Source organism: Narcine bancroftii, chromosome 4, assembly GCF_036971445.1.
Source record: "Narcine bancroftii isolate sNarBan1 chromosome 4, sNarBan1.hap1, whole genome shotgun sequence".
Classification (NCBI taxonomy): domain Eukaryota; kingdom Metazoa; phylum Chordata; class Chondrichthyes; order Torpediniformes; family Narcinidae; genus Narcine; species Narcine bancroftii.
Genome location: NC_091472.1, coordinates 266,636,565 through 266,662,588, shown reverse-complemented (window position 1 = coordinate 266,662,588; position 26,024 = coordinate 266,636,565). Strand labels below are relative to the sequence as shown.

Below are 26,024 nucleotides of genomic sequence, written 5' to 3'. Positions count from 1 at the left end.
GCAGCTCAATTCTTGCCAGAAACTCCTCAGTTTTATCCATATCTCTTGGCACCTTGGATTTGTATAATTTTTCATAATAAGTTTTAAAGATATCATTAATTTTTTTCAGGTTGTGTGTTATTGAGTCTGGCCCAGAATGAATTGCATTAATTGTCCATTGAGTTTCCTCTGCTCTCAGTTGCCATGCCAATATTTTGTGCATTTTTTCACCTAGTTCATGATATCTTTGTTTGGATTTCAAGAGCATTTTTTTCCACTCTTTATGTTTTTAGAGTATTATATTTAAGTTTCTTATTTTCTAATTCCTGATGTTTCTCATTTGATCCCAAATTTTGGTATTTTTCTAATTTTGTAATCTCCAATTCCAGTGTCTCCAACTCCCTTAGGTGTTCTCTTTTAATACTATTGGTGTATAAAATTATCTGCCCTCTTAGGTAGGCCTTTAGTGTATCCCATACTAAAAATTTGTTATCCACTGAGGGGCAGTTCAATTCAAATAACTCCTCTTATAAAGGAGCAGAAGTCTGGATTTCTCAACAATGAGACATTAAAACACCATCTATATGCATTTGCCTGCTTTTCAGGCATTGTTATCTGTAAAGTTAACAGTGAGTGAGCTGATATTAGTCTTAAGTATTCCGATTCAAGGACTGTTCTCCAACCAGGCAGACATCAAAAAATAGTCAGTTCTAGTGTAGGGATCATGAGGTTTAGAATAAAAAGAATAGTCCCTGGCCTGTGGTTTACTCTGTCTCTATATGTCTATCAAATTTAATTCTTTCATAAAGGCCAGAGTTGTTTTTGCCGCTTTGGACCTTACCAGTGTTTTTGTTGCCTTATCAAGAATGGGGTATAGGCAAAAGTCCAGGTCTCCGCCCATCAATGTATTCTGCTTTCCCTCTGCCACCTGCATAAAGTGCACATCATCAAAGTTTGGTGCATAAAGGTTTAGTAGTGTCCATGGTTCTAAATATATTTGGTGGTGCACCATTACAAATCTCCCGCTCAGGTCTGTAACCTCACCGCTCACCACCATCAGGACCCTTTTGTGTATTAAAATGGCTACCCCTCTAGCTTTGGAACCAAAGGAGGAGGAGAACATCTGCCCCACCCATTCCCGTTTAAGTTTATCATGTTCATTTTTTGTCAAATGTGTATCCTGTAAAAATATCTGCTTTTAGTTTTTTTGCAGTGAGCCATGACCCTCTTCCTTTTTATGGGGCTGTTCAGACCATTCATGTTAATATTAATGAATTTGATAGCCTTATTCATTTGTTTCTATATCTTATTATTTCACCTTCACAGCACTCTCATTTGATAGTCATGAGTGATGCCCTCCTCATCCCTTGCTGTCATTTGCGGCCTCTCCATGCCAACATTCACAACAGCCTAAAAGAAAGAAAAAAGATTATTGAAGATAAACAAATGCATAGCATATCTCTCCCCCTCCCCAACTAAACTAGATAGAATGAAATAAACCTTAAAAATCAGAATATCAAAATTAGCAAAGAAAACACTCAAAGTAATCCCATCTTCTGCTTTAGCACTGCTCCTCTTTACTTCTGCGCCATTTCCCCTCTTACTGTGAGTCTTCTCATGTGCCATCTTTTTTGTTTGATCTAGACTGCAGCCTCGTGCAGTCTCTTCTGCCTTGAGTTCCCATTATTTTTCCTACTTAGAAACTTTTGTAGCAAGGAAAGATTAAAAATATACATTTCCCCATTTCCTCCAACAAGTTACAGAACTTTTTTAAACCCCGGTTACTTTGTCCATTTATGTCCATAATCATTTCAAATATCTTTGTAAGTCAATTATTGTAAAACTGTAATGGCTGTAGCGAGCCTCCATTGTCTTGTGGATATTTAGACCTTTCATCTATAGTTTCTTCAAAGGGCTCAGTTTAGCCTGTGTTTTGCAGGTCTACACTGTCTGGTAGCTCCCATGCATATCACATAGCTTCCCGTGGCTCCTTAAAATACTTCCTTTCCCCTCCAGGCAGCACAAATTTTAAAGTAGCTGTGAACAACATTGCATACTCGACTTTTTTGTCTCTCAATATTTTCTTGGCCTGATCAAACTCTTTTTTTGTTTTTAGCAGCACAGAGCTTAGGTCAGGAAAGAACATCAGTCTTCTCCCCTGGAATTCCACCGGCTCTTCTGTCTTCCTTAATCTGGTCATCGCTGCCCTTAGCACTGTTTCCCAGTCTTGGCTACTGATGAACCATATCAGAACCAGTCTCGGTTGTTGATTTGGGGTGGAGCAGGGACCGAATATCCAGTATGCCCTTTCTATGGTTAGAGGTCCTCTGAATCGTTCTTTCCCCAACACCTCAGGGATGCATTGCTGGAAGAACTTGACCGGGTCCTTCACATCCTCCCCCTCTTTTAAGCCCAAAAATCTAATATTGTTATGCCAATTATAATTTTCTAAGTATTCCAACTTATCTATCAGTTGCTTTTTCTCAGCAACCCACACATCAGCTGTGTTCTCCAGTTTATCTTGCCTGTCCTGGATGTTCTTTATCTTGTCTTCTAGGGTCCCAACTTGATTCATCAAGGTCCTGATTGAAGCTTGCAGGTTGACCAGACCTTCGGAGACTTCTTTCAGTCTGTTCTCCAATCACTGTTCCATACCACCGATCTGGGCCACCAGCAACCATACCACTGTCTGGATATCTTTGTCGGGTGAACCTTATGTTGCAGGCTAATAGCGCGGGAGCCTGTAGAACACCAGCATCGAGTGAATTTTCACTTTATGTTTCCAGTGCTTCTAGTTGGTCCTGCTCCTCAATCACCTGCCTCCTGCTCTTCTTGATCATGTTGCCTCAGTTGGGCAAGTTAAAACTTTTTATTTGGATCAATTTTCCCTGTTTTGAAGCATTTTAATGGGAGCTCTTTGGGGCACATCCTTCCAGGTTCACAGTATCATGTGACTCGCGAGGCATGCCAAGGTTTTCTGATTAATAAAGTCTTTGACTACTTGCTTTATGTCTGCAGGTGGTCATTGATCATGCCACAATTTATTAATCAGAATTTTAATTGCCATGTATAAGCAAATTAGACTGAATAACCTGGAAACTGATCCAAAAGAACCAGAGGCCTCCATCAGGTTTGACATGTGGCGACATTGCTTGGAGGCCTACATGAGGTGCCACAAGATCACAACCAACGGTGATCAATATGATCTGCTCTTCGCAGTGGTGGGCCACCAAGCAAACCAGATAATTCGTGACTGTGAAGGGTACAACTAGGCAATGGCCCTACTGTGACAGCAATAAGGAGCCCCAATTAATGCTATGTATGCCTGCTACCAACTGGGCATCTGATGCCAGGGCCCTGGTGAGTCAGTTGATGATCTTGTAAGGGCCATGTGGGTGCCAGGATATGACTGCAGCAACCTACCAAGAGGAGCTCATTTGTGATGGGCTAGTCGCGGGCTTCCACTTCCATCACATAAGGGAGCAGTTCCTGGAAAAAGGTGACTGGTCTCTTCAGAAAGTCATGCAGATGGCCCGTTTGCTGGAGGCTGCCCAAAAGAATGCAGAGGCCTACTCAGCAGGCCACATGGTTACCAGGTGGGGAAGACAGGTGACGCCATCTTGGGACTCAGGTTCCATGACTGCGGCTGCCGCCACTGAGCATGCGAGGTGCAACTACTGTAGCCCGGGCAAACATCCATGGAAGTATTGTCTGGCCCATAGCGCGACCTGCTCAAACTACCGGAGGAAGGGGAACTACACAAAGGTATGCTGATCTAAACCCCACTCTAGCAGAGCCACATGTGGACCGTGGCCCACATCCCCATATTGGGCCATCCAACTTCCAGTAGCCGAGAACCGAACATCTAGAACAGATGCGTGATGACTCGGGCGATGTCACATCCAGCTTCTCTTCCAGACTCTACTGCGTGTGATCCATGGGGACAGCCACCTTCGCGATCTCCTGGGCGCCTATCTTGGCAGCGGCAGTCCCAATAATATAGCAGCAGAGACCCGTCAGTGAGCTGACATTGGTCTCCATTGTGCTGGACCAGAGCAGGATGCAGCAGCTGGGGCAATCAATGATGGACATTGAGGTAAACAGCCATACTATGGGCTGCCTGTTCAACACAGGAAGCACAGAGAGTTTCATACACCTAGGTACAGCCCAACATTATTCCTTGTGCAAAGTAGTGTTAGCCTCCAAATCCCTCTCCACAGAAATAAGTGAGTGTTGCACCATCACCCAAACTGTGAGGGCCACGAAATATAAAAACTTCAAACTGCTGGTGATGCCCCACCTGTACGCACCCATCATAGTGGGGCTGGATTTCCAGGGCCAGCTTAAGGGTGTGCTGATGCATTTTGTTGGACCCCACCCCCCACTTACAGTCAGCAATAACCGGGTCCTGGAGGGCCTGCCCGTCCTCCCGAATGTGCCCAATCACACACCAGAATGCTGGGCAGGGCATCCGACCTGCAGCTTGGACACCTCCGGGTCCCTCTGCCCCCAAACCTCACTCCGGTCTGCAAACCAGTCACCAGTAAGAGCAGGCTAATCAGCCCCAGGGAATTCATAAAAATGGAAGTGGGGTGACTGCTGGGGGAGGGCATAATAGAACCCAGAAACAGCCCTTGGAGGGCCCAAGTGGTTGTGTTGAAGAGTGGGGAGAAGAATTGGATGGTCATTGATTACAGCCAGACCATCTTATTAGACGCCTACCCTCTCCCCTGCATAGCCGATACGGTGAATGAACTCGCACAGTTCAGGATCTTCTCCACCATAGACCTCAAATCGACATACCACCAAATTCCAATTCACCCAGAAGACCGGCCTTACACAGCATTTAAGGCAAACAACCACCTCTATCACTTCCTGTGGGTCCCATTCGGCCTCACGAACGGGGTGCCAGTGTTCCAAAGGAAGATAGATCGCATGGTGGATGACAATAAACAAAAAACTACTTATCCCTACTTAGATAATGTTACCATCTGCAGCTAGAACCAAGAAGAACACGATGAGAACCTGTAGGGGTTCCTGGCCACCGCCACATCCCTCAACCTCGCGTACATTAAGAAAAAGTGCTTTTTTAGCACCAAGTGACTGACAATCCTGGGGTATATGGTGTCATCACCCCTGATCTTGAGTACATGCACCCCCTTTCCTAAACTTTGCCTGCCCAAGAACCCCAAGACTTTAAAAAGGTGCCTGGGGTTCTTCTCGTACAGTGCCCAGTGGATCCTCAACTATGCAGTAATGTGTTACACAACACCTAATATTGGCTGGCATCTACTGACTGCAAGAGGAAAAGATGGGGTTGAATTTGTCAGGTGTGTACAAGAAGGATTCTGGACACAGTATGTGGACCAGCCAACTAGAGGAGGCCAGACTGGATCTGGTACTGGGGAATGAAGTTGGTCAGATGGTGGACCTCGAGGAGGGGGAGCATTTTGGTGAGAATGACCACACCTACCTTAGCTTCAACATAGCTATGGAAAAGGATATAAACTGTCAAACTAGGTAAGTGCTTAAATGGGGAAAAGCTAATTATGAAGGGATGAGGCAGGAACTAGGGAGAATAAATTGATGGATTTCAATCCAGATAAGTGTGAGGTGATACATTTAGAAGGACTAACCAGAAGCCTGAGTACATGGTTAATAGTTGGTTACTTAAGAGTGTGGATGAACAGAAGGACCCTAGGGTGTAAATCCATACATCCGTCAAGGTCATTGCACAGGTTGATAGGATAGTTAAGAAGGCCTATGAGATGGTTGGATTCATTAATAGGGAGATTGAATTCGGGAGTAAAGAGGTCATGTTACAACTTCACAAATCTCTGGTGAGACACACTTAGATGATTGTGTTCAGTTCTGGTCATCTCATTCTTGGAAGGATGTAGAAGCTATGGAGTGCAGAGATTTACTAGGATATTTCCTGGATTGTAAAACAAGTCTTATGAAGCAAGGTTAGCAGAGCTGGGACTTTACTCTTTGGAGTGTAGAAGAATGAGAAGAGACTTGATAGAGGTCTACACGATTATGAGGCATAGTTAAGGTGGACAGCCAGCACTTGTTTCCTAGGGCAGGATCAGCAAACAACAGAGGACATAGGTACAAAGTTAAGGGAGGGAAGTTTAGGGAAGACATCAGAGGTAAGTTTTTTTACACAGAGAATTGTGGATACCTGGAATACCTTGCTAGGGATGGTGGTGGAAGCTGAAACATTGAAGGCATTTGTGACTTGTAAACAGACACATGGGTGAAAGAAAAATAGAGTATTATTGGGGAGGTAGGACAGGTTTAGTACTTTTTTAGGAAGAGATGTATGGGTTGGTACAACATTGAGGGTCGAAGGGCCTGTACTGTGCTGTTTTGTTCTATGTTCTATGTCCTTACAGACAGCGAGGGATTCGAGCCCCAGTCCCGATTACTAGCGCTGTAAAGAGGTTGTGCTAACGGCTACACAAACCATGCCGCCTTGGTTTGCTCTGGTTCTTTTCCATGGATCCTCTCTGTTCTATCTTTTCCCGCAATTATCTCCTTTGAATAAAAAAATGATTATTTGATGGCAAAAGAAGGCATTTTAGTGTGATCACATAAAAACAACTGTAAGTAAATCATTAGCCTAAATTAATGTACATTATCTGGTATGAATAAAAAAAGACAGGATGTTCATTGATTTGGTATGAGGCTGAGGGCAGGACTTAAAACATAAACAGGAAATGCTCAATTTCAGATTTCATTAATTTGCACTATCCCCATTTTATTATTTTGAGTGATGTGCTGCCTTACGAGAATCTTCGATGCCATACATGCACAATATGTTATTCTGGTGAGATAAAGCTTTTTGACTTTATTAACATTCAAAGTAAAACTGGAATCATTTGGAATTGATGTTGTTCAGATAATTGTTCAGGGCAGCGTGGTTAGTGTAGTACAATGCTGTTACAGAGCCAGGTTTGAATCCAGCATTGTATGTTTTCCCCATGTCTGCGTGGGTTTCCTCTGGGTGCTCTGGTTTCCTCCCTCCTTTCAAAATGTTCCGGGGTTGTAGATTATTTTGGGGTATTTTGGTGGCATAGGCTTGTGGGTCAGAAGGGCCTGTTGCCGTGCTATATGTCTAAATTAAATTAAATAATACAACTTAAAAATGAACCAAACTATTTGAAAAATTCTGCTGTAGCTATCATTATTAAGGATTATGAAAATTCTTGCTGCCAAATCAGGTCTGGTTCATAAATACTTCTGAAGTAACCACACAGATTAAGTTAACACTTTTTTTATTTTGCATACAGGGTTTCATGTGTGTGCAGCTGGTTGGCTCGCAGGAGGAAAAGTTGGTTATCCAATTGTAAAACCTGGACCCAACTGTGGACATGGAAAAACTGGTATCATTGACTATGGATATCGAGTTAACAAAAGTGAAAAGTGGGATGCTTATTGCTACAATCCACATGGTTTGTTCAAAATAGCAACTTTTAACTTCCTCAACTTTTCAAAGTATAACAACTACAAATCCTAGACACATACACTATGCCAAGACAGTACAACAGCCCCATAAATTATAATCCTACTAAATGCTGTATAATTGAGGAGTACTGCACAGTAATTCCTTTCACTTCTATTTTGAGCTACCTTATCCAAATATGATTATTTCTAAGACAAGCACCAGACAAGAAAATATTTCTTCAAAGACCAACCAAGAAATACAACAATGTTAGTAGTCTACACTATTATAAACCCTCAATAAATAATATATGTAGTTGAATGTAGAAATACTGCTCAGCAATAAGAGGTGGAGACTTGCATAGAAATTGCAGTGATAAAAATTGAACTTTATTCTGTTTTTTTTGTTTTTGCTATATGACTTGGTAACTTCTCTTTTCAAGTTAATTAGAAATTGTGACTCTTTTATTTGTGTTTTCCCTATCCCAGCAAAGCAATGTGGTGGTGTTCTGACGGATCAAGAGCGTATTATCACTTCCCCAGACTACCCAGATGAATATGAGCATGAACAGATCTGCTATTGGCATATCCGAGTAAAGTACAAGCAGCGCATTCATTTATGGTTTCTGGAATTTGATGTAGAAGATGACCCATCTTGCTTGTCTGACTACCTTGAAATTTATGACAGTTATGACGACTTGGTAGGCTTTGTTGGCAGGTAAGTGTTATTGTCATAATTGAAAAATAATTTAAGGAAACTGAAGTCTGATATTGCAATTAGTTGGATTAACTGTCCAATTGTCCTTTATTTACACTGCAATTTCAGATTTTGTGGTATTGCTTGTATTTGTGTACAGAATATTGAAATTCAGAATAAGTTTCAAAATCATCTGTTACTCCAAGAGATCGATAAGAAATATTTAGGAAATTGATAAATAGGTAACTACTTCTCACGCAAAAGACATGGGTTTATTTCTGAAGTAAATGAGAAATGGATACTGTAGATGAATTTGATAGCATTTTAATTAATATTTTTGTATGTTGATTTTTTATTATTATTTGCCTTTCTGCGTGAGTTGCAGAATGTACTCACCATCCAATTGATAGATAATCCAGAAAAGAATAACAGAGTAATTAATATTACTTCCAAGCCACATCCTATAAATCTTTAAAATTCCAATGAACATAAAACATGTTTCAAAGATCCATAGTGATTATTAAATTAAAATCAAGGAAAAAGCAATTCAAAAGCTAGAAGATCTTTTGCTAATTCCCTACCTATTCTGGTCCGAGGTGACCAAAATTAACCATTTTGCACAAAATCAAGTTTAAATTGAAGACGTTGAGCCATATTATTTCGCCATATTTCAGTGGGGATTCTCAAATCTATTATTATTTTTCTTAATATTGAAGATTTAATTTTGAAGCCCCATGCACCCATAGCCTAAAAATACAGTCACATAGTGCTGTTTTTTTTTCACTACTTCTTATTTGAAAGTGGAAATCCAAATAGGTCTGGGTCAAATTATACTGTAGAGTTTCAATGAAACACTTCCAGCTGCTAATCACACTTGCATTAAGACACTTTTGTTCTACGCTGGATGTGCTCTTATTCACATCCATCCTGGTATTGAAGAAATTCATTCATGTAGTTCTGATACATGCCTGTGGTTGGGAACCCTCTAGTGCAGCACAATTTTAAGGGGGCTCCTTGATGTGATTTCAGTCTGAAAATGGGCATCTGAATTGGCTAGGTTGTTCTTAATGTACCTAAATTACCTATATTAGATCAGGCCCATCAAATTCTCTCCTTACCCTTCAATTTTGTTCTGATCATTATTCTCAACTACCCATGACCCCTGGCTGAAGTGGTGCAACTCATCTCTCAATTTCATTCCAGCTGCAAACCCCATGTCACAATTTGATAACTTATCTGGATCTCTAGGCCTCTCATCAACCTCTCCATCAAGTCTTGATCCAACTCAAATGCTAGGGCCCAATCCAATGATCACTCTCCACCCCAGATCTGGATCATCTCTCAGGATTCAATTCATGTTTCTTTGATACCAAGGTCAGATGACCCCTCCCTTCCAGCCTAATGCAAAGATCCACTTATGACTACACAGCTTTCTCCTACAGCCAACCCCATTAACCACCACTCCCCCAGCTTGGAACTGGCTCTTGTGCCTAGATTCATCTAATATTCCTTCACATATTCTGCATGCCAGCGTAAGCAAATTAAAGTATGTAAGGTCTATTAAGTAGCACCTGATGCCTTGAGTTTCAAGTCTCAATGAATCTTCAAATAGTAGGCCCACTTTATCTCTGAAGGCCGATTTGTGATTTTTTTTCCTGGGTTTCTACTTTATACATGCTAAGCATTTCATGCTTTTCAGAAATCAGTCAGATCCCAGAAAAAATGAGAAGCTGTTTGGAACAAGATATGAGCAATTCCATACTGTAAAGTATTAAGCAACTATTTTACTGTAAGAAAATATCGTTGATAAGGTCTTTTCACAACGTGTGGAAATGTGATGTCATCTGCTTTGAACAGAAAAGCAAAATGATATTCACATGAAAGTTAACATGCAGGTACAGCAAGTGATTCAGATGGCAAATGAAATTCAGGTCTTTGCTATAAAGAAGATGCAGCATAATAAAGTTTGCTGGAGTTGCATAGAGCAAGGATGAGACCACCCCTAGAATACTATGAAATGTTCCGATCTCTTTATTTAAGCAAGGGTGTAATTATATGTATACTGGAGGCAGGTTAGAGAAGATTTCTGAGGTTGATTCCCAAGAGGAAGTAGATGAACATGAAAAGACTGAACAATATAAGCCAATATTCCTTGGAATTTAGAAAATATGAGGCAATGTTATGAAATATGGAGAAATCTGAGGGAGCTCAATAGAATAACTATGAGAAAATATTACTCCTCATGGGGAAATAAAATCACAGTATTGTTAAAGTGCAAAGGAGGCGATTCAGCTTGTGGCTTCCATGAAAGAGTAATCCAGCTAGTCACACTCCTCCAGATTACCCCGAGCCATGCAATTTTTTTCCTTTCACATATTTACCTGATCCTATTTTGAATGCAACATAGAATATAGAACAGCGCTGCACAGGAAAAGGTCCTTCAACACATAAGTTTGTGCCGAACATGATGTCAAAATCAAACTAAAAATTTGCTGCTTGCACATGATATTCTCCCCCCCCCCCCCCATTCCTGACACATTCTTGTATCTTAATCAACAACTGAATCCAACCACTGTGTGTAAAAATAAATAAATAAATAGATCCTCAGATAAGTGTTTGTTATTTTTCCTTTCTACTATTGGCTCATTAACCAATCCTCATTGTATGTCAGACACCAGTAGAGAATCTTCAATGATTTGCACTCCAACTTTGTTTTGGTGATTTTGAGTTGCATGTATCAGATCTTCTGAAAGTCCGATTGCAGCAATATCAACTTGTTCACTTTATCTATGCTAGTTACAGTTTCAAAAATACATTAACAACCTTGTCAGACATGACTTCTCTTTTGTAAATAATTTAATTATCTGTTTTCCTTATCATTTTTTTTCTTCAAATAAGGAATTGACATTTAATTACTGCATTTTATGTTTCTGCAAAAAAAAAATCCTGATCAGTTTCTGTTTCTTTCATTCCTTGTGAATGCTCATGAACAAATAGCACAAGGATTATTAATTTGTTGTGGAACTCATGACCAGGAGCTATGTCAATATTTCTGAGTAGACATCGTAAATAATTGAAAAGGAGAGGAGATAGGGAATTGAGAACATACCAGGCACTGGAATTGGGATTATTGTTCAGTCAAATCTGAATATTTCAATTGATATTTTGGAACAAAATTGGCAAGCAAATCATAAGTGATCACCAAAATGTCCAAAGCTAATGGAGTGACTTGGATATTCTGAGATGTTTTACCCAGCTTTATACATTCACATTCTCTGAACCAAAGCTAACTGACTTTTTTTGAGGGAGTGCTGGAGCTTCAAGTACCTCAGTAATCTGTTCTTAAAGAGATGATGAATACAAGCAAAACATAAAGTAGATGGAGCTTAATGAAGTCTTGCTGCAGCTATGGCAAAAAAAATGGTAAATGGTGTAATGGAGGATTTAGACCAGCTTATGCAAGAATGGATGCAGTTGCATCAGAAGACATAATCTAAATTCCACTATGAGGCCCAGGGATGCATATTGAATCAAGTAGACACATCTAAATTCTACCATGGGGCCCAGGGATGCATATAGACATAATCTAAGTTACATTATGAGGCCCAGAGATGCAGTTGTCTTTTGTTGGTCGCAGACTGTCAGGAGACCTTGAAGATAATTAAATCATTTGTTCAAAGAGATAAGATCTGAAGTAAACAACTTTTGGGTAATATAAGCCATGGTCCCACTGCTGAAGTTTGAGACTCTCCAAGAGGTGGCAACATCTCTCAGCAAGAAGAACTTCAAGAGTCCAGCTAACGTCCCGGTCGAGGGAGGTAGAGAAACTGCTACCGGTGCCCCAACAACCTACTACAAGTGTGCAGTCGTTGCCTCGCTTCGGCAGTTGGGTCCAGTCCAGGCGTTGATAAGTATAATTGGGAAGGGCTTGCATATTGTAGTGTGAATTCAGCTTTAGATTTAGTAATAAAGCCTTGTATAAACTGAACTGCTCTCAGTGTGTGTGTCTATTTTCTTTCGGTAGCTCAAACATTGTGACCAATCTAAAATGAACAAAATGAGAAGTATACGTTTACCCAAGACAAATGGTCATTGGAATAAAGGGTAAAGGAACAAATTAAAGGTCAACCCCCAACCTTCTTAGTTCAAGTGTTAGACTAAAACAAAGAATAAATAACAATCAGTTCAACTCACCACTGAATATTATGTACTTTGAAGTTGTATATTTGGCATATATGAAATATCCTATTCACTAAAATAGCATTGCTTGCAGATTGCTTGCTATTTTTAATTCTTCCTTTGAAAGTGAATAATTTCTCATGATATTCTATTTGCTATCTTCTCTATTATAAATAACTTGGACTACCTCTATAAATCTTCAGGATCTTTGGCAAACGTGTGTCCTCACAGATTGTTAACCTATGTATCATCAGCGAATTTGGCTATTATACACGCAGTCCCTTCATTTAATTCACCAAAATAGATTATAAGTAATTGAAGCCCCACCAATTAATAATTGATTATCAATCCATAAATTTCACATTTATCCTAACTTTCTGCTTTCTCTTGGTTAGGCAGTCCTGTATTGATGGCAACATATCATCCCAAACCAATACACTCCTCTCTGGTGAATGATTGTATTATCTCTAACAAAAAAAAATCATAAAATATACAACTCTTAAACATTACAATCTCATGACAAAATTTATTTCTGCCTTCCAAGATATTTTTAAAATGTTTTTGAAAACTTAAATACATAGAGATTTATGGTTGAAGTGAGAAAGGATCTCTTTTGCAGATGGCATATCCAATATTCAACTCAAGACTTAAATCTTTACTGGTAACCCTTTCATGTGTAATGTTCAATTAAATATTTGTATTCTGTATTTTCAGATTTTGTGGAGATCAGTTACCAAGGGATTTCATTAGTACAGGTAATCCAGCGACTTAATTCAAATCACAACAGAACTATGCTGGTCTAGAAATGCTTTTGAAGCTGTTACATTTTTCAATAATCAACCTAGTTTGGCAATGATGTTTAAATATTTTTACATCCACCATTGGTTGTAATGCTAATACATAAATTACACTGGACAACAAAGATTTTGCTCCCTGAATACTTTTGGGTGAATCATATGAATTTTTGGCTGGTGTCACAAAAATCACCTTATAATTTTCCTATCACATATCAATTCTTAGTTATAGGACTGATGGAAAACAATGCTGGAAAAATTGTAATGGGAGACAAGGAGATAGCAGAGGAAATTAATCATTATTTTGGATCAGTCTTTACTGTAGGAAACATTAATAGCATACCGGACTCTCACAGCTCTCTTGGAAGAGAAGTGAGGGGGGTCAAGATCACAAGGGATAAAGTACTTGGGAAGCTAAAGAGTAGGTAACTCTCCTGGACCTGATGGAATGCACCCTTGGGTTCTGAAGTAGGTAGCTATAGATATTGTGGAGGCAATGGTAATGATATTCCAGGAATCAATGGATTCAGGCATGGTTCCAGTGGACTGGAAGATAGTGAAAGTCATTCTGCTGTTTAAAAAGGGAGAGAGGAAGCAGAATGGACCTATTAGCCTGATGTCGGTGGTTGGGACGCTGTTGCAGTTAATTATCAAGAATAAGGTTACAGTTCCTGGAGGTGCATAAAAAGGTAGGCCCAAGTCATCATGGGTTCCTTAAAGGAAAATCATGCCTGACAAATCTACTGCAAATCTTTAAAGATATCACAAGTTGTATAGACAGGGGAGATGCATGGACATTGTGAATTTGGACTTTCAAAGAGAAGCAGAAATGGTAAAGGACATTGAAAAGGCCGATAGACCTGTGACAAGGAGCTACACATAAGGCTGCTAAAAAAGATGAGAGGCCATGAAATTACAGGAAGGATACTAGCATGGCTAGAGCATTGGCTGATTGGCAGGAAACAGAGTAAGAATAAAGGGATCCTACTCTGGTTGGCTACTGGTTACCAGTGGTGTTCTACAGCGGTTGGTATTGGGGGCACTTTATTTTAAGTTGTTTACAAATGATTTTGATTATGGAAGAGATGACTTTGTGTTTAAATGTGCAGATAATACCAAAATAGGTGGGAGGGGAGGCTGTGCTGAGGATACTGAAAGGCTGCAGAGATTTGGATCGATTAGGAGAATGGGCAAAGAGGTGACAGATGAAATACATTGTTGGATAGTTATGCATTTTAGTAGAAATAGACAGGCAGACTATTATTTAGATGGGGATAAAATTCAAAATTCTGAGGTACAAATGGAATTGGGAGTTCTTGTGTAAAGCTTGACCTCCAAGTTGAGTCGGTGGTGAAAAAGGTGAATACAATGTTAGCATTCATTTCTAGAGGGATAGCATACAAGAGCAGGGATGTAATGTTGAGACTCTATAAAGCAATGGTGAAACCTCACTTGGAGTACTGTGCAGTTTTGGGCGCTGTATTTAAGAAATGACATGCTGGCATTGGAGAAGGTTCAGAGAAGATATACTAGAATTATTCCTGGAATGAAAGGGTTAGCATATGAGGAACTATGGTAAGCTCTTGGACTGTACTAATTGAAGTACAGAAGGATGAGGAGGGATCTCATAGAGGTATTTCAAATGCTGAAAGGCCAGGACAAGAGTATATGTTTCAAGGATGTTTCCCATGGTAGGGGATTCTAGGCAAAGAGGGCATAGTTTCAGGATAAAAGGGTGTCAATTTAAAACAGAGATGAGGAAAACTTTATTTAGTCTAAGGGTCATGAGTCTGTGGAACTCTTTGCCACATGGGCCTGTGGAAGCAAGGTCATTGGATGTATTTTAGATAAGATAAAGATTGATAAATATTTTATTAATCAGGGCATCAATGGTTATGGGAAGAAAATGGGGTGTGGGGCTGAGAGGGAGCATGGATCAGCTCATGATTAGAATGGCAGAGTAGACTCAACGAGCCAATGGGCCTACTTCTGCTCCTGTAGTTTGTAATCTAATGACACGAGGTTGATTCATTGTACAATAAATTTCAAAGGTCACCAATTAATGCTAAACCTGGAATCATCGGGTATATTTAAAGGTAATGTTGATAAGTTCTTGATTAGTAAGGGCATGAAAGGTTATGGGAAGAAGGCAGGAGAATGGTGTTGAAAGGGAAAATACATCATCCATGATGAGTTGAATGGGCTCATTCTGTCCTATGGTGTTACTGACTAACAGAGCATATATTCTATGCCACCATCCAAAAATATATTTTTGACCAGCACTTCTATGTTGATGAGAATTGTTGTCCAAAACTCTCAGGTACTTATTTTTCACTGCCTCTTGAAGTACTTCAGCACTCAACAGATACTAACAATATTATCTGCATCAGACAACTTGAATATCTGATTGCTTAGGCATACCTAAGGTTCCCTCTAGAGGCAGTTGCAGAATTAGTAGCAGAGGTTGGAGAAAAGTAGATCTAACAGAAACAAGAAGACAACCAAACCATTGTTCCCAAAGTAGCCAAATGCTTTGCCGTCAGCTGCTATGTGAATCATTCCTTACCATACATGTTCAAAGGAGGGTAAATTACAGGGCAATGTTTCATAAACTATTTATCAGACATAATGAATGTTATGAAGCACAAGAACTACCAAGCTGGAAATTTGAGCAAACGATGAGAAACTGGAGGGACTCAGTATCTCTGGTAGCTTCCACAGAGAGAAATAGACAGTCAACATTTTTCTTGAGACTGGTAACGGGTCCAGAGCTGAAACTTTGGTTGTCTATTTGTCTCCATGGATGCTGCCTGATCGTACAGAATGTTGCATTTATTTGATCTGGGTGATATCATCCCTCAGTCAAACTTGCTTCTGTAATATAACAGAAATCTGTGATATCCCATTCACATTACAATCAGAAGATCCCACAGCCAGCTAAATATCTTTTGAGAGAATTTGTGTAAAATTTTTTTTTGACTCTTTTTTAAAATATAAAAATCCATCTGTTAATGATCTATCCATGAGACATTCTCTTCCACTTTTTTTTAATTAGATATCTTAATTGAAGTAAAATATCTTCTGAACAAAATACCACACACCAGATGATACACTTTTCTAAAGATGTTAAGAGTTCTCCACTCATTTTATGAGTAGTGCCTATTTTTGATTTGGAAATTAATGTTTTTTTTTAATTTTTTTTCACACTATGAACCATACTAACCAAAATACACACAAACATTTCCCTCTTGAATATACACAGTGCCATTTTCTTCCCTTTTCCCCCCTCCCTTCCCTCTCTCCTTCACCCCCGCTCCCCACCCACTCAACATTCAATATACATGATACATTAAACCCATTAAACAATGTCATCACACAATGAAAATAAACAAGAAATTTGCATCATCTACTTTTACATACTGGATCAGTTCATTTTGTCTTCTTCTCCTTCTGTCATTTTAGGCAGTGGAGGTCCGCGGTAGGACTTCTCTGTTGTGTTCCATGTACGGTTCCCAAATTTGTTTGAATACTGTGATGTTATTTCTTAAATTATATGTTATTTTTTCCAATGGAATACATTTATTCATTTCTATGTACCATTGCTGTATTCTCAGGCTATCTTCTAATTTCCAGGTTGACATAATACATTTTTTTGCTACAGCTAAGGCTATCATAATAAATCTTTTTTTGTGCTCCACCCAAATCAAGTCCAAGTTCTTTACTTCTTATATTACTTAGAAGAAAGATCTCTGGATTTTTCGGTATGTTGCTTTTTATGATTTTATTTAATACCTGGTTTAGATCTTCCCAAAAGTTTTCCACTTTCTCACATGCCCAAATTGCATGTACTGTTGTTCCTGTTTCCTTCTTACAACGAAAACATCTGTCTGATACTGTTGGGTCCCATTTATTTAACTTTTGGGGTGTGGTGTATAGCCTGTGTAACCAATTATATTGTATCATGCGTAACCTCGTGTTTATTGTATTTCCCATAGTTCCGGAGCATAGCTTTTGGAAATTAATGTTGATGACAGGATATAATTTATTGAGATGATGAATGGCAAGATTCAACACGAAACATTAAACTTATGCCTTGTATTTTCTCTTTGGTTTAGGAAATGTAATGACTTTGAAGTTCTTGTCAGATTCATCAATCACAGCAAAAGGTTTTCTACTTGTGTATAAAGCCATCAATCCAACCTTTCCTTTTGGAGAAACTGATTTAAAAAATACTACTAGTCGATGAAATCACATGGATCCCAGACACCTATTCAAGCCTGCTGTTTGAACAATTAAGTTACTTGTCTCATAAATAAACAAAATTATGCTGGGATCACTTAACATTACTCCCAAAATACCTTGAATTTTGGAATGGATACATCTATCAAATCATTTAAATTGTTTTAACATATAATTTTCAATAATTTATCAACCACACAACAGTTCATATGTGCTCAGGTTACTACTGGTTTTAAGGAAACATAATATGAAATAGTTTAATTCTAGTTGTGTCTTATGTTTCATTAGCATTTTATTGCCTTTATATAATGTATTTTGTGTTTCATTTGAAGATATAAAATATTTTAATCATCCAATTGACATAAATGTGTCCACAAGTTTCTTTCCCCACAAGCTATGCTCATATATACATTTGCATGTTTTGCTTTAAGAATTTCACTCTCATTAAAATTAAATGTTAAAAAAATAATTTAACAATTAATTGAAGCTCTCAATAAAATGCTCGTAATTATCTTGATTGCAGTATTATTATATAAATAAATTTCTCAGGTGTCCTCTTTGGATTAAAGGCAATTAATGGGGATTTTGGTTGACTGACAATTGGCATTTTTACAGAAACCTTGGAATTATTTAAACAAAATGAGCATACTTACTTCCGGTGTGTCCCGATGTGGTCGTTTACATAGGAGGACTTTTACACAGCCCTCCTGTCTTGCGGAGTTTGACAGAGGGGGAACGTCATATTCATTAGGCCGATTTGTTATGGAATAGCTATGGTCATTTTACGATGCAGCCACTCCGTGAAAATGTGTAGGGGTCCCAGTGGAAAAATTATGGGATTGTGGCGGCGTACATCCTCATGGCGAACCAGCCCCACTTGTGGCGGAGAAGCCATGAGGTTTCTCTCTAACTCCAGCATCCCTTCCAGCGCGCACCCTGGGCAAGCGATTATGATGTCACAATGCACTGATGCTGCCCTTAAAGGGACGTGCTGTATTTGAATAAAAACAGTTGTTAACGACCCTCAACATGGTGGCTGTGTTTCTTCCACTGCTCACACCGCCACAGTGGTGACCCCAACGAGCCCAGGCATTTTTCTGGACTCAGAACACCATGGATTCAGCTGTCTCCATCAAGCATCCCCCCTTTTGGACCCACCAACCAAGAACGTGGTTCAGACAGGCAGAAGCACAATTTCAACTCCGCAACATCTCAGACGCCACGATGTTCTATCATGGCGTGAGCACTCTGGACCAAGATATGGCAGCGAGGGTGGACGACATCATCCCCCACCCCCCGGCTACGGGCAAGTACACCGTCCTTAAAGACATGCTGCTTAGAACTTTCAGGCTAAATCCCCAGCAATGGGCTTCCAGGCTCCTTCACCTAGATGGGCTTGGGGACCATAGTCCATCGGTGCTGATTGACGAAATGCTGGCCCTGGTGGAAGACCACAAGCCTTGTTTTCTCTTCCGCCAGATTTTCCTGGAACAGATGCCGGAGGACATCCAGCTGCTCCTCACAGATGGCTTCTCAAACCCAAGGAGAGCAGCAGCCCATACGGATGCCCTCTGGCACACGAAGAGGGAGAACGAGGCAGCCCTCAACCAGGTGGCATGACCAGGAGCTAGCCGACCTCAAGCCGCTCCCAAGACCAAGCCAGAGGAGGGCCAGTTGACCTGGTGTTTCTACCACCAGCACTGGGGAGTGCAAGCACGTAAATGCCGCCAGCCCTGCGGATTTTAGGGAAACGACCAGGCCTGCCACCGTTGATGGCTGCGATGGCTGGCCCCCACAGCATTAGAGACATTAGGTGCATCCAGACGACATGGGTAAGACGGCCATTATCACCCCTTTCGGCCTCTTCGAGTTCCTACGTATGCCCTTCGGTCTAAAGAACGCGGCCCAAACATTCCAGCGCCTCATGGACATGGTTGGAAAAGACCTGAACTTTGTGTTCATTTACCTGGAAGATATTCTCATTGCCAGTCGCAACCACGACAAACACAAAGCCCACCTCTGCACACTCTTTGCCTGGCTGGCGAACTTCGGCCTCACGGTCAATGCAGCCAAGTGCCAGTTCGGCCAGGAGTCCCTCCAGTTCCTGGGGCACACCATTTCAGCGGTGGGGCCAGACCGGTCCTGGAGAAGGTAGTGGCTGTTCAACGATTCCCCAAACCCTCCACCCTGAAAGCCCTCCAAGAGTTTGCGGGGATGGTGAGCTTTTACCATCCTTCCACGCGCACCATGTGCCCATTGTTCACACTCATGGCCACCAAAGAAAAGACTTTATCATGGTCAGAGGAGGTGGACAGGGCTTTCATCATGACAAAGGAGGCTCTAGCCAGCGCTATGCTGCTGGTGCACCCACGGCCGGAGGTTCACATGGCGCTCTCCGTGGACACCTCATCTACGGCAGTGGGGGATGGGGATTCTGGAACAGTGGTTCGATGGACAATGATGCTCGCTGGCCTTTTTCAGCAAGAAGCTGCACTCGCCAGAGCTCAAATACAACACCTTCAACCAGGAGCTCCTGGCTCTGTATTTGGCCATCCGCCATTTCTGCTACTTCCTCGAGGGCAGGCTGTTCACAGCCTTCATGGATCACAAGCCCCTCAGTCAAACGCTGGCGATGGCCAAGGATCCACCAGATAGCAGTGCCATCTCTTGTACATGTCTGAGTTCACAACTGACATCTGACACAGGGCCAGCAAGGTCAATGTCATTCAGCCATCAACCCTCTCATGCCAGGCCTGGATTACGAGCAACTGGCTCAGGCACAGAGGAACTACGCGGAGACGCGGGCCTTGCAGCCTGCCATCTCGGGCCTCAAACTCAAGGACGTCCAGGTGCCCAGCAGCCCGGACACATTGCTCTGCGACGTCTCAACAGGCACACATTGGAGGGCCAAGGTCTTCAGTCTGATCCACGACCTCGCTCACCCAGCGGTAAAGTCAACCGTGCAGATGGTCGCGGAGCGGTTTGTGTGGCACGGGCTGAAGAAGGAGGTGGCAGAACTGACCAGGAACTGTACCAGGTGCCAGACCTCCAAGGTCCAGTGACACATGCAAGCCCCCATCCAGAACTTCGACCCGGCAGTTCGCAGATTCAAATACATCCACGTTGATGTCATCAGACCCCTGCCAGTATCCAAGGAGGCTCGTTACCTCCTCACAGTGGTGGATTGGGCCACAAGGTGGCCAGAGGCCATCCCGATTAAGGAGGCCTCTGTGGAGACATGCGCCAGGACTCTGGACAGCCAATGGATCGCCAGGACTCTGGACAGCCAATGGATCGCCCGTTTCGGAGTCCCGGAGCACATCACTAGTGACAGAGGGGCACAGTTCATGTCTGCCCTGTGGACTCAGATGGCAAAGCTTCTGGGGTTCAAGCTCCACCACACCACAGCATACCACCTGCAGTCCAACAGGTTGGTGGAGAGGTTCCACAGACACCTGAAGGTATTGCTTATGGCCAGGCTCTCCGGAGCAGACTGGGTGGACGAACTACCCTGGGTCCTTCTCGGGATTAGGACGGCACCCAAGGAGGACATGCAGGCTTCAGCAGCGGAGATGGTGTATGGCACACTGCTTTCCCGGCTGGGTAAATTTTTCAGCCCAGACCCTGACACCACAGCCACCGACAAAAACCTGCTGGCGGACCTACACAGGCGATAGGCCTCCTTAGCTCCCCCACCCCCGGCACACCACAGCACATGGCCATTTCGTCTCCCCAAAGAGCTCAACTCGGCCCAGTTTGTTTTCGTGCAGAGGGGACCACAATGTGCACCGCTACAGCAACTGTACGAGGGGCCATACAAAGTCTTGCACCGGTCCAGCGGAACCTTCACCCTGGACGTTGGGGGGAGAGAGGAACTTATTATGGAGGACTACCTGAAGACGGCCCATCTGGACTTATCACGGCCGGTGCAGACGGCCGCGCCCAAGCGCTGGGGCCATCCACCATAGCGACAGGACGCATAGCCGGTTCTGGGGGGGTTGTGTGGTGGCGCACATCCTCATGGCGAACTAGCCCTGCTAGTATTGCCACATGGGATGGCAGCCATGCGGAAATGGCATTGTCAGAGCACCCTGGGCTCTGATTATGACGTCACAATGCACCAGGTGACTGAGCTCATGCTGCCCTTAAAGGGGTACGCTGAATTTGAATAAAAACAGTCGTTATCGACCTTCATCATGGTGGCTGTGTTTCTTCCACTGTTCACACCACCACAGGATGTAATTTACATAATAAATTCCGACTCAACATTTTTACACTGCCACTGGAGCAGAAAATTACCTGAAATGTTCTGCTCTTCAGCAGCTGTGTAAAAGTGCCAAATGCTGAAGAAGAACGAACAGTCTTCACTACATTAGGGAAGGAGTAGTATTCCAAGATTTAGTGAGCATCCTCCAAAAGATTTTCTATTAAAATGAGAAATAAAGACTGATTGGTACTATGGATTACTCTTCAATTGGAACAATGATGCAAAGAATGAAATAAATCAGCATGGTTATCTAAATTAAAATCTATAACTGGGCCAATTACCATTGGCAGAAATGAAATTAGAAAATACTGACAAAGTTTGGTTGAGAGTAACTGATAAGCTCAGTGGTTTGCACTCCTATTACTGACTGAGTGATTGGGAACTCTCATTCCCTTACAGAGAATTAAGTACAAAAAAAACCTGTCAACTCTGCAGTGTAGTCCTCAGGGAATGCTATGCTGTTCAAGGTATGGTCATTTGGGAAAGAAATGATCAAATGAGGCCTTTAAAACTTCCAAATGTTTGTGTAGAAGAACTCATGGCCTTTTGAAGACAACCAGGGAGTTTGATCCCAATATATTATGCTTTTAGCAATCAACACTGCAGAAATCTGATCATATGGTCATTATCTGATTAGTGCTTGAAGAAGCCAGATGCCAGAAAATTAAAGTTTTCTATTCCTACATTAGATATGTGATAATACTTCAATAAGTATCCCATTGAGTGCCTTGCAATATCCTGGGGTCATAAAATGGAATCACAGAATTCATGATGGAACAGGCCCTTGAGACCAAATCATCCATGCCAACTAAGTTTAACATTCTGGGCCAGTTCTATTTCCTTGCATTTGGTCATGTCCTTCTAAACCTTTTCAATCTGTGTATCAGTTCAAATGCCTGTTGAACTTTGCAATTGTGCCTGCTTCTATAGCTTCTTCTAGCAACTCATTCCAACTACCATATGTGTGGATAAAGTTGTCCTTTAGATCCCTTTTAAATCTCTACTTAAATCTATGCCCTCTAGTTCTAGAATTGTCTATCTGGGAAATAGTTTGTGAATATTCACTTTGCCCATGCACCTCATCATTTTATAAACCTCTTAGCCTCCTAAGCGCTAGAGAATTAGAGACCCGGCCTATCCTATCTACTGTATAACTCAAGACCTCTAGTTAGAGACCATGGAAACAAGGCTTTCAATATAACGCCCATAGTGAGCAAAGTGTCCCACCCCTACTAGTCAAGCCTGCCTGTGTTTGGCCCATATCTCACTTATCCTATCCATGTCTAAATATTTCTTCAACATTGCATTAGCACCAGCCTCAAGTACCTTCTCCAGAAGCCTGAGCTTAAAAAGTTATCCTATTAATTCACTCTCCCCTCACCTTAAATCTATATCCTTTGTTTACAGATCCCTCTAATCTGTGCAAATGACTCTATGTGTATTTTTGTACAACTCCATGAGATCATCCTTCACCCTCCTGCACTCCATGAAATAAACCCCTAGCCTCCTTAAACTTTCCCTATAGCTCAATCCCTTGGCAATATCTTGGTGAATATCCTCTGCACCCTTTAAATTTATTGATATCCTTCCTATAGCTGGATGACCAAAACTATACACTGTACTCCAAAAGGAGTCTCATCAATGAGTTGTGCAGCTGTATCATAAGATCATAAGATGTAAAAGCAGAATTAGATCATTTAGTCCATCGTATCTGTTCCACCACTCAAATCACAGCTGATGTATTTTTTTCTCTCTACCCCATTTTCCTACATTTTCCCTTAACCTTTTACAACCTTACTGATCAAGAATGTATCAACCTTCACTTGAAATATAGCCAATAATTTGATCTCTACAGATGTCTGAAAACATCAATAAAATGTACAGATGCAGCACCATCTCACTGAAGGTCATGAGGTCCAAACGTTTGCACTCAATACCCACACAATGAAGGCTAGTGTGCCAAACTGTTCACCTGACTCACAACTTTTGTGGAATTATGCAGTTGTTTCCCCATATCGCTCTGTTCTATAACACTCTCCAGGGCTCTGTCATTTGCATTGTAAGTCCTATCTCGCTTTGATTTACCGAAGTGCAATAACTCACACTTGTCAGAGTTAAAATCAACTTGCCACTCCTTGGCCCACCTTCCCAACTGATACAGATCCTGTTTTAAACTTAGATATTCTTCCTGGCTGTTCACTACACCATCCGTTTTAGTGTCATATGCAAATTCATTAATTGTGTAAATACATTGTCATCCAAATTGTTCATAAGAATCATATAATAGAAATACAGTAAAATTCCCATTATCTGGAATTCAAGCAACCGGCAAAAAAAAGTTAAAAAAATATGAATGTTTAAAATTGATGCCCCCAGCGGTCAGTTTGCCAATCCATGCAAGACGTGCTCTCAAGCAACCGGAAAATTCACTTCTCTAGCATCTACCAATCCCCATAGGTGCCGTGTATCAGGGACTTTACTGTATATTGGAAATACAAAATTCATCTTTATAAAACATAACATTGAATTGGCTATCTGTTGTTCTCCTCCCTGATTTTCCTGTGCCCTGAAGTGAACAAAGGGAAAAATCAAAGAAGTTGGTTAGTACATTATTAAGAGCATTGCGTAGAAATTTGCTGAATATTAAGGTGTATGAAATCAGGTAAAGAAAACCAAGCACATTAAAACTGATTAGTAAGGAGTAAGCAGTGTGAAGAAAAAGGGCAATTTATCAATCTGCTTATAAATGTAGAAACATAAAAAAGGACCAGGTTTAATGACTCTTGACCCTTAAACCCAGTTCCAGCAGTCTATACATAATTCTGTGGACAAAGGAAGCTTTAATACACTACTGATGTGCATATAGAATAATGAAAGAAGCAATGAATGGAATTCAACACAACCAAATATTAGATACTTTTTGAATTCAATTTTTGGATCTGGGTATTACTCTTCATTGTTCTTGAAAAGGTAGCTCTGAGCCTCCTTCTTCAATGGCAAGAGTCCAACTGTAGAAGAGATACGGGATTTAGATCCAGAGATGATGAAGGTCTGTTGGCAAGGTCAGCAAGACTAAGGAGCTAGTCTTTGATTTCAGCAAGATGAATAGGCTCCCTTCCTTATCCATATCAATGTTGCTGAGATGCAGATAGAAGTCACAACATCTACATAGAATTCCTCCATCTCCCTTTCATCTACTGCCTGAACCCTGCTTTGTTGTACTTCGCTCCTACAGCAATGGGCATAAGGTTTGCTTTTGTTCCACATATTGCATGTTTTACCATATGCTAGACATTTATTTGGTAGGAGTTGTGTACCGCATCATGACATGACTTTATTTTGTCCCTTTTGTTTTTGTTCACTGGCCATCCCTCTCTTTCCACTTTGGCATGCTTTTTGTTAAATGGTTTATGCCTGTTATTGCTCACTGCATCCACATTACAGCTAGTTTCACTGAACCACTCTTTTGCCTGAGTTTTTACAGTTTCTGCTGCTCTACAGAGTGCTATGGCTTTTTCCATGTTTAGATTTTGCTCTTTTAGCAGTCTTTCCCTTAGACTATTATCTGGAATACCACACACAAGTCTGTCTTTTATCAGTGAGTCAGTCTGTCCACCAAATTAACACACTTTGCTTCTGTTTCTCAATTCAGTCACATACTGATCAATACTTTCTTCCCTTTTCTGTACACGTGAAAAATCTGTGCCTCTCAAACATCATGTTATGTTTAGGTATGCAGTATACCTCAAATTGTTCAATTTTTTCCAGTTTCATTTTGTCTCCTTCAGCAGAAAATGTGAAGTTATTATACACCTCCAGGGCTTTCATTTTATCACTTTTCTCATCAGCTTTGAATGCCACTAAATACAATCCAAAACATTATTTAAATCTGTTCCAATTTTCAGCCACATTACCTGTCAGCTGAAGTTTTGCTGGTGGATTTAATCCTTCCATTTTTCACTGTGTTAGCCTCTCTTCACTGATCAGTTGCTGACTTTAGATTTTGCTTTCATATTATTTCCTTCATCTCACTTCTGACACCATGTTTCATCTTGTATTCATATTAAGACAACACATGGATAAAGGAAAAGGTTATTTACTTTAAATTATTGTAAACAGCACCATGAGGCATTCCATGAGGCTACAAGTCTCCACTACAGCTTTTGCATACTATGTGTCTTGCTTTGTGTCAGCTGCTGGTGGCAGCCAAGTATAATCAAATGGTAAGGCATTGCTAGTTGCATTGCAACCACAATCACTATCATTTCAGTTTGCCTTATGCAGTAAAAATTAACGTGCTTTTAGTTCACAAAATACTTTAAATGCATCAGGCCACAAAAGTGCTAACACCTTATTTGGTTTTTATATCAATGAACATAAAATGCCTGTGCATCTGAATGCATCTAAGTTATAAAACTGCTGT

General features: G+C 41.0%; 1 protein-coding gene and 1 long non-coding RNA gene across 6 annotated transcripts in view; one reads left to right on the top strand and one right to left on the bottom strand.

The window, feature by feature from the left end:
• tnfaip6 (tumor necrosis factor, alpha-induced protein 6) overlaps positions 1 to 17,847 on the top strand; it is a 92,100-nt gene extending 74,253 nt beyond the window's left edge. For all 4 annotated transcript variants that reach the window (XM_069934962.1, XM_069934960.1, XM_069934961.1 and 1 more), the window contains 4 exons: positions 7,275 to 7,436; positions 7,915 to 8,143; positions 13,016 to 13,056; positions 17,211 to 17,847. In XM_069934962.1, the coding sequence (XP_069791063.1) occupies positions 7,275 to 7,436; positions 7,915 to 8,143; positions 13,016 to 13,056; positions 17,211 to 17,341 (563 nt within the window). In that variant the 3' untranslated portion in view covers positions 17,342 to 17,847. The remainder of the gene's footprint in view (positions 1 to 7,274; positions 7,437 to 7,914; positions 8,144 to 13,015; positions 13,057 to 17,210) is intronic.
• The window catches only part of LOC138761942 (uncharacterized), a 64,336-nt gene extending 42,913 nt beyond the window's left edge, over positions 1 to 21,423 (bottom strand). For both annotated transcript variants that reach the window (XR_011356627.1, XR_011356628.1), the window contains exons 1-2: positions 21,228 to 21,423; positions 1,298 to 1,389 (exon numbers count right to left, since the gene is read on the bottom strand). This is a non-coding gene — a long non-coding RNA (uncharacterized lncRNA). The remainder of the gene's footprint in view (positions 1 to 1,297; positions 1,390 to 21,227) is intronic.
• Between the last annotated feature and the right edge of the window lie 4,601 nt (positions 21,424 to 26,024).